Source organism: Choloepus didactylus, chromosome 12 (genome assembly GCF_015220235.1).
Source record: "Choloepus didactylus isolate mChoDid1 chromosome 12, mChoDid1.pri, whole genome shotgun sequence".
NCBI lineage: Eukaryota > Metazoa > Chordata > Mammalia > Pilosa > Megalonychidae > Choloepus > Choloepus didactylus.
This window is the reverse complement of record NC_051318.1, coordinates 33,244,497-33,253,856: the sequence shown is the minus strand read 5'-3', so window position 1 is coordinate 33,253,856 and position 9,360 is coordinate 33,244,497. Positions and strand designations below refer to the sequence as shown.

At 36.0% G+C, this 9,360-nt stretch overlaps 1 protein-coding gene across 1 annotated transcript in view; it reads right to left on the bottom strand.

Moving 5' to 3' along the window:
* CCDC168 (coiled-coil domain containing 168) overlaps positions 1-6,821 on the bottom strand; it is a 28,735-nt gene extending 21,914 nt beyond the window's left edge. The window contains exons 1-2 of the mRNA XM_037799901.1: positions 6,808-6,821; positions 36-6,472 (exon numbers count right to left, since the gene is read on the bottom strand). Of these exons, the coding sequence (XP_037655829.1) occupies positions 36-6,472; positions 6,808-6,821 (6,451 nt within the window). The remainder of the gene's footprint in view (positions 1-35; positions 6,473-6,807) is intronic.
* Between the last annotated feature and the right edge of the window lie 2,539 nt (positions 6,822-9,360).

Genomic DNA, 9,360 nt, shown 5'->3' with positions numbered 1-9,360 from the left:
TTGAGGTATAGAACGTGATTCTGAGATTTTTTTACCTCCTGAATTCTTCACCTCTGGGTCTGATTTTGCAAAGTTAGACTCCTTCATTTTATAAGCATTAAAACTGAAATGTTGGGAATTCATTGGGGTTGCTTCTACTATGCATTCTGCTTTCTCTTCCTCTCTACTTTGGTCTTTGACTTCTTTAGTGCCTTTTGAAGTCCTGTCTTTCTCATCGCTGGAATCTGCACACCAGGATCTCTCTTCATCTGGTGACTGCTCTCGCAGGTGCAGTTCACAACTGGATACTGTTTTACACAGCATGTCTCTCTCTACTTTTATTCTATTCTGCAGTTCAGTGTCAAGTAAAACAAGCATGGGAGAGACAATGGCACTTAGGAATGTATCTACCACAAATTTACTTAGTTTCATCATGGATTTGAAGTTGCATTCTAATTGCCTTCTATACCTTGGTATACCACAGCCTGTGGCATTAGATGTCTGGGAAAATGGTAACTTCTTTGCCTTCAAAGTTACAACTTTGGGGCTCATTTTATTTCTTTTGTTTGTAAGTTTTAACTTGTTTCTCTCTCTTTTAGATGCAGGTGAATCAAGTCTGGAGACATCAAAAGACTCCAGAATTGCTGCTGGTAATTCTTGTGCTAATCTTTTCTTTTTCTCTGCAGTAAGATTTTCTAGTTCCCTCATATGAAATCCATCAGATGGGATCTCAGAGTCTCTTATATGAATTAAAAATTCAACCACCTGTGATTTCTGGGTCTTTGGAGGTAGATTTTTTAGACAACCAGACCTTGGGATATTAAATACTTGTGAAATTGGTGCCTTCCTTGCCTTCATTTTTAAGGCTCTACATGTGAATATATTTCTCTGCATTTTAGATTCAGATAGATCAGGTGTAGAGGAATCCAAAGGCTCCAGGGCAGTTGCTTGTAGATTTTTTTCAAACTCTGCCTTTTCCTCTTTACTAAGACCATGAGATCCCCCTGTAGGGCTTCCATCAGTTGAGACACCATATTTTTCTGTATCAATTAAAACTTCATCAATTAATGATTCCTCTGACTTTAGAGGAGGAAGCTTTGAACTCACTGTACATATTGTGTCATTTTGTGTCTGGAAGCTTTTTTTTGGCTTTTCAACTTGAGTTGAATCTTCAGGCTGCATTAATTGTGGTACATCTTGTTCTGCAACTACTGGAATTTCCACACTTCTTTGTTTTTCTGATTTGTGAAGGACAAGCCCGTTCCTCTGACCTGAACAGAATATGAGTTGTTGACTGTGCTGTGGAATTACTTTTAATAATGCCTCCTGTTCTCTATCTTCTTTCTCTTTATCGTGAATATTGGTTTCTTTGCTGTCATCTGAAGTAACACTCCCTTCCCGTGGTGAAATCTCTTGCTTTACTTGAGTAGAACTGAGTCTGTTTTTTCCTAAAATGTCTTTTTCTGTTTCTATGTTACTATGCATACTAATGTCAGATGTAATAGCCATGAAAGAATACATTTTATCCACCACTTTTTTACCTTGATGCAGGTCTTTCATCTTGGTTGTCAAGTTATGTCCCAATTCTTTTCTATAGTTTGGGCTAGTACCACCCTTAATATTAAGCATGTATGAATATGAGGGTTTCTTTGCCTTTCTAATTCCACATTTGGGACTCACTGAAGTTTTCAGGTCTGAAAATTGTTTGAAGTCTCCCTTCTTTTTGGATGTAGATAATGGAGGCCTGCAGATATCAAAGGTCACACTCTTTTTCTGTTTAAAACCATCATCCTTTTCCTTTTGATGGATCCCATCAGATGGAATACCACATGCTCTTGCAGAAGAGACTATTTCATCAATCTTTGATTCTCCTTTCTTTGGAGGTGAAATCTTAGCACATTTCTCTAGCTTTTCAAGTTGAAATTGATCTAATGTAGGGCTTGAAGTAGAATCCAAAATAGTTTGTGTAAAATGTGTTTGTGTTTGTACCTGCATATTTGTATTTCCTGGTCGGTTCAGCTCCTCGGCTGATTTGACAAGGTCATGATCCATCTTCTGATATGCATTGAATCTGAAATGTTGGTTATTCTCTGCAGTTGGTAAAGCTTCATGTTCTCTTTCCTCTTTTTTTCCATATTTCACATTGCTAGATATACTTCTCAAATAAATTTCATCTGAGCATGGTACTTTTATTCCATTTGGTGATTTCTCTTGCACTAGCTGTGTATGACCAAGTCTTGTTATCCTCTGCATATCTGTCTCCATGTTTAATCCACTACACTTTTTGATGTTGGGCAAAATAGGCCCCATAGGGTAAATGGCATTCAAAAATGCATATATATTTTTACTTTGCTGTGGATCTTTCATCTTCATTTTTAAGTTGAACTGCAGTTCCTTGCTATGCCTGCCATTAAATATATATGAAATTGGAGGCTTTTTTGCCTTCATAGCTCCAACTTTGAGACTCGCTGTATTTTGCTTGCTTGCTAACTTTAATGAATTTTTCTGTCTTTTAGACTTAGAAACAAAAGCTTGTTGTTCCTCTTCTTTATTTTGCACTTTACCTTCTCTGACATAGAATGCACTAGTATCAAACAAATCATCATACCATGGTCTCCCTTCATCTGAAAGTTTTCCTTGCTTTAACTGAGCATGACAGAACCAGTTTGTCTCTGCTTCTAATTTGTCAGGCATGGAACAGAAAATGGAATTTAAAAATTCATCTACCAATCCTTTAGCTTGGTTTATCTTTTTAACCTTGATCTTAAAGTTGGGACCCAATTCCTTTCTATGACCAAGGTTATGGGATGCTGTGATAATAAATATCCGCGAAATTAATGGCTTCACTGCCTTCATAGGTACACGTTTGGGCCTCACTGTACTTTTCAGATGTGGAAATTTTAGTTTCTTTTTCTGCCCTTTGGAATGAGATAAAGCAGGCATGCAGAAATGAAAAGTCTCTGGGAAAGCTGATAGTAAATATTTTAGCAGTTCTGCCTTTTTTTCTGCAAAACAGTAATCCATTTCCCTTGTAAAACCTCCATTATCTGGAACTTCACTTACTCTTGTTTGGTTTAAAGGGTCTCCATTCAGTAATCTTCCTGATGTTGGAGGAAGCATCTTAGAATCTGCAGTGCATTTTAAGTCTGTTTGTGTTGTTAGGCTTTTCTTCATAGTCTCAACATGAAATGGATCTATTATGGGGGTGTAAGAACACACCATAAGAGTTTTTGTGAATGGGGTTGGTTGCAGTGTTTCTTTTATTGTTTCACCTTGCAATTTAACTTCTAGTGTGTTTCTAGAGACATTTCTCTTATTAATGGAATCTGAACACCTTTCTTCCCTTTCTACTTGTGTTTTCTCTTGCTTTAGCTTGGTGTGACTGTGATTCTCTGCATTTAACCTGTTACGCTTTCTCATATTAGGCAAAATACACCTGTGAGGGTAAATAACATTCAGAAGTACATCTGCCCCAATTTTACCTTGTAGTAGCTGTTTAATTATGGTTTTAAAATTGCATTCTGATTTTTTTCTATGACTTGCAGTACTATGTCCATTGATACAATGCATCAGTGAAATTGTCATATACTTTACTTTTATAGTTACCTGTTTGAGATGGAGTACATATTTTCTTCCTGATAATTTTTTTCTGATTTTTTGCCTTTTAAAATATGATGAAGTAAGCATGTAGATATTAAGAGAACCTAGGGAAACTGCAGGTAAAACTCCTTTTAAGTCTTTGTTTCCTTTTGTAATATGACCACCCAGTATCTTTTTGGACTGTCCCCCAAATGGTATGCCACACACTGTTGTTGAAAGTTCACCAACTGGTAAATTCTCTGGCGTTGTAAATGTATTCTTTCCATCTGAAGTACATTCTCTGTCTGTATTTCTGCTTGTGCTTTGCTTCACATTCTCAGCTTGAAATGGATCCATATTGGGGCACAGAGTAGTCTCCAAAATAGTTGGTGTAAAAGGAGTTTGTGGTTGTATTTCTTGCTCTTTATTTTCAGTTTTTCTATTTCCTGGACTGCTCTGTTTTATTTCAATGTTGACATGTTTGGTCTTCTGTTTTAGATGTATGCTGAACCTAAAATCTTGTGTCAGCTGTGGAACTGCTTCTTGTAAAGCTTCTTGTTCCTCTTCCTCTTCATCACATTGCTGTTGACTTTTTAAAATGTTTAATATACATCTCTCATCAACATATTTTAAATTCCATATTTTCTCTTCATCTGGCAATTTCTCTTGCTTTACTGTTGTATGACTGAGCCTTATTATACTCGATGTATCTGTCTCAGATTTTAATCTGTTATGTATTTCCTTATCAGGTGGTTCAGAAATGGTAGTGTCAGTGACATTCTGAAATGCATCTGACAATTTTTTATCTTGATGCATATTTTTTACATTGTTTCCAATGTTGCATTCTAGTTCCTCACTTTGACTTAGGTTACCATTTTCTGTATTAAGTATTAATGGTTTTTTTTCCTTCAGAGGTGTGTCTTCTGTATTCACTTGAATTTTTTCTCCTAATTTTTCACTGCTTTTATGCCTTTTTGTTCTTAATGAAATGAGCAAATTGATATCTGAAGACTCCAGAGCAATTTCCAGAAAATCTTTTTGTTTTTGTGCATTTTCTTTTGGAAAGTACCTTTGCATTTTTGGTGTACTAGTTAGTAACTTCTCTTCTTGTGAAAGCTGATTAAGGGAATTCTTTGTATTTTTTAGGTCCTCCCATATTTTCATTTCTCTGTTCAACTCCATTTTGGAAGAGGAAACAAATTTCTGCATAGGTTCTGATATAGCTTCTTTTAAAGGTGCTTCATGCTTTGGAATATGCAGATCAAATGTTTTTTTACTATATGGGGCATGATACTCTTCAATACCAATGTCCTTTGATTGAGTAATTAGGTCTTTAGGAGATTCTTTACTCTTCTGGTTTGTTTCTATTAATGAATAACAGGGTGCTTTTAGTTTATAAGTGTTGACTTTGAAAGGTGGTTCAAGCTGAGGTAGAACTTTTGATGAGATGTTTTTTAGTCCTTTATTTTCTCTGTCATTCTGTTGTATATTTTTAATAATATCTGAAGTTCTTCTCTCCTCAATAGAAACTGCACCATTGATTTCCTCTGACTTACTTTGTTTCCACAGAAAACATGTACATTTTGTTAAACCTAGCATGACTTTCCCTAGTTTTTTTCTGGAATATTTTTCAATGTAAGGAGGAACAAGCTTGGAAACACAAATAGGATGGAAAGCTATACCCAATGTGCCTTTCCGTTGCTGTACTATGATTTGAAATACCTGTGAAACTGGTGTTTTCTTTGCCTTTAGAGATGGAACTTTGTGACTGAGTTTAATTTTACTTTTGGATGTTTTCCTTCTGTTTTTCTGTCTCTTAATGGTATGTAAAAGAGGCACTGAGCTATATGCAGAATACTGGTTTAATTTTGATGAAGCAATTTGTTGCTGCTTCTTTGGCTTTATACTTTTGAGGTGTGGTGTTCCTTCAGCAACTGAATTTGGACTTTGAGTTAAAACTAGAAATTCAGCATTCTTAAGAATAGTATTTTGCCCCTCGATTGAATATTTATTGCTATTTGAATCTTCAAACCAAACAGAATATTGGGCCTCATCTAAATGTTTTTTATCGGACTCTAGGCTCTTGATTGACTCTTGAGTCTCAACAGAATATGGGATTTGGACCAAATGTTGGCTCCTATCCATATCTTGGGCCAGGAAGGACTCTTGTGTGCTGCTGAAAAATGGTTTCCTCATCAAATCTTGAGGCTGAGCCTTGATAGGCTGGCTGTTGATCGACTCTTCATTGTGAACAAATTGTTGGATTTCACTTGTAAACTGGGCTTTAAAAAAACCTTGATTCTGAATAGCATTTTGTGCTGAAAAAGAATCTTGTGCCTGGGCAGCAATATCCATTCTTCTGGAATGTTGATTCTGAAACCAGGACTCTCGAGAGCTTGAGTACAGATAAGGAGTTTTACTTTCTAACACAGCTTTGGATTTTAAAGGAATTTGACTTCTCAGAGTTTCTTTCAAAAGCCTAACTTGGTCTCTAGAAAGACTGAAATTGACAGGATGGCATGGTGCCACATCTAGATCTTCATTTTCTGCAGTGAATCTAGGAATTCTTGAAAAGTTAAGGTCAGAAGACAATCTTAAATTTTTATTTTTGTTGGTTTTCATTATTGAAAATAATTCCTTTGATGAAAATTGTATTGTGTCATATTCATTTTCTGAATACTCACTCTGGCTTAGAAAAACTTCCTTTACTTCTGAATGAAATAATGACAAAGATGGGATAGAGCCACCTGAAGACTGTATATGCCTTTCACTAAAATGACTTACTTGATATTCACTTTCACTAGTACTTGCCCAGATTATTTCATCTGATGAAAAAACTCTATCTTCAAAGTTACTTTCATTTTCTTCAGATATAGGTGATGAACTAATTGGTCTTCCTGAAAAGACATCGACTCTGAAAAAGAAGAAAGTGTGCAAATTTATTATCACTTAGAACATATTTCTTATAAGTACTCTCTTCCAAATCTAAAGAAAACCCAGTATAGTATATGAAAACACAAATAAGTATACAGATAAACTGGAAAGTCAATATCCACATTACAAAAGGTGCATTATCTAGTTCCTTGTACTACTTTTAAATAAGACCTAATCATGAAGTAGTGAAGATACATCACAATCTACCAACCATAAAAATTATGTTTTAAATGCTTACTTTCATAGTAAAATCTCATTAATTTGGATCCTGCTAATTAGAATTTAGAGTATTTTAGAGGCTACAATAATGATTACCTTTTCTCATACATAACTCAAAAATATTAGGTGAATATTTAAAATATGTTAAATTGGTTTCAAGTTTCCTCAATTGCTAGAGTATTTATTAACTTTTAATGTACAGGCTAGATACACATCTTTGTTACCTATCCATTACCTTAGTACAAGTTACCTTTGGTAGCAAGGTCTATTCAACAGACTCTCCAACATCCATTTTTCCTCAAATGATTAGGCTAAGTTTAACATGGTGTACTGGTTTGTATATTTTATGCCCCCCTGAAAAAGCCATGTTCTTTGATGCAATCTTGTGGGGGCAGACATATTAGTGGGGATTAAGTTGGAACGTTTGAATTAGGTTGTTTCCATGGAGATGTGTTCCACCCAACTGTGGGTGATAACTCTGCTTGGATAATTTCCATGGAGGTGTGGCCCTGCCCATTCAGCATGGGCCTTGATTAGTTTACTGGTGTATTATAAGCTCAGACAAAAGGAGCGAGCTTGCTACAGCCAAGAGGGACACTCTGAAGAATGCCCAGGAGCTGAGAGAGGAGCTGCAGTTTGAAGATGTTGAAAGCAGACTCCAGCTCCGGAGAAGCTAAGAGAGGACAAATGCCCCAAGAGCAACTGAGAGTGACATTTTGATGAGGAGCTGTGGCCTAGAGAGGAACATCCTGGGAGAAAGCCATTTTGAAACCAGAACTTGGAGCAGATGCCAGCCACGTGCCTTCCCAGCTAACAGAAGTTTTCTGGACACCATTGGCCATCCTCCAGTGAAGGTACCCAATTGTCGATGCGTTACCTTGGACATTTTATGGCCTTAAGACTATAACTGTGTAACCAAATAAACTCCCTTTATAAGAGCCAGTCCATTTCCGGTGTTTTGCATTCCAGCAGCATTACCAAACTAGAACACATTGTAATCCCATTTTCAAGAGGTTAGTTTAAGAATGGTCCTGTTCTAATCTAGCAAAGGAAAAGATTTTTAAGGACTTTTGGTAAAAGTTGCCTTGTTCCTAGAAAAAAGACACAGAAAGGATTGGCCTTTTTCTTCCTTTGGATGCTGAGGGTTCTGATTGTGGAACTTTTATGGCCATCTACCTATCCATTCAAGAAAAACAAACAACAAAGACAGAAGGGAGAGAAAAAAAGAACCTAGTACCTTATTGAATTGTTAAGCCACTGTATTAACCAATTCTGCAGCCAATTCTACTTCTGAATTTCCCATTATATTGTATCATAAATTCTCTTATTATTAGGTCAGTTTGAATCATGGTTGTTTTTGTTTCCCAGTCTGCTTAAAGCAGATACCATGAAATGAACTGGCTTAAACAATGAGAATGTATTAGCTTACGGTTTGAGGCTGAGAAAATGTCCAAATCAAGGCATTATCAAGGCAATGCTTTCTTCCTTAAGACTGGCTACCAGAAATCCTTGGCTCCTCTGCCACATGGCAAGGCACATGGCAGTGTAACTGATCTCTCCCTTCTCTCCCAGGCTGTGTTGCTTTCAGCTTCTTGTTGCTGTGGCTTTCTTTTTCTCTCTCTGTATTCATTCCATTTATAAAGGACTCCAGTAAGAGTATTAAGATCCATCCTGAATGAGGTGGATCATACCTTAATTGAGGTAGCCTCATCAAAAAAGTCCTACTTACCATGGGTTTACATGCACAGGAATGAATTAACTTTAAGCACACATTTTTTCAGGGATATATACAGCTTCAGACAACCACAGTGGTTTTCTGTTACTTGCGAATGAAAATAACTGATACAGGTGGGATGTATAAGCACTCTGGGGAATCAAGTGACTTCAACAAGTTCTAGCCACATTCAGACATAATAATTCAGACATAATTAAATACAAATTTAATCAGGACAACAGTATGATTATTTACTTAGGACATAGAAAGTAATGAAAATATAAGAGATTTTTGCAAGTTGCAGGAAAAAGATCTCAGAGGAAAACTGAAACACAAGTTAGATATTTCAACAATGTACTATTGTGATTTTAAACATAATTAAATAATACAAGAGAAAATGATCAGATCCCAAAGAAGCACAGTTTCACTTAAGGAATCAGTTTCTTCTTTCCAATTTGCAAACCTTTTATTTATTTTTCTTCCCTAATTGCTCTGGCTACACCGTCCAGCACAATGTTGAATAGAAGTGTTGTCTTATTCCTAGTATTTGAGGAAAAACTTTCAGTCTTTCACCATTGGGTATGATGTTAGCAGTGAGTTTTTTATAAATGCCCTTTATCGGGTTGAGGATGTTTCTTCTGTTCAGGTTTGTTGAGTGTGTGTGCGTGTTGTTTTTTTTTAATCATAAAAGAGTGTTGGATCTTGTCAAATGCTTTTTCCTCATCAACTGAGATGATCATGTGGTTTTCTCCTTTTTTCTATTAATGTGTTGTTTAACATTGATTGATTTGCATATCTTGAGCCAACCTTCATAGCGAGGATAATTCCAATTTGGTCATGCTGTACAAATCTTTTAATATACTGCAAGATTTGATTTTCTAGTATTTGTTGAGGATTTGCTAGATTTGTTGAGGATTTGCATCTATATTTATAAG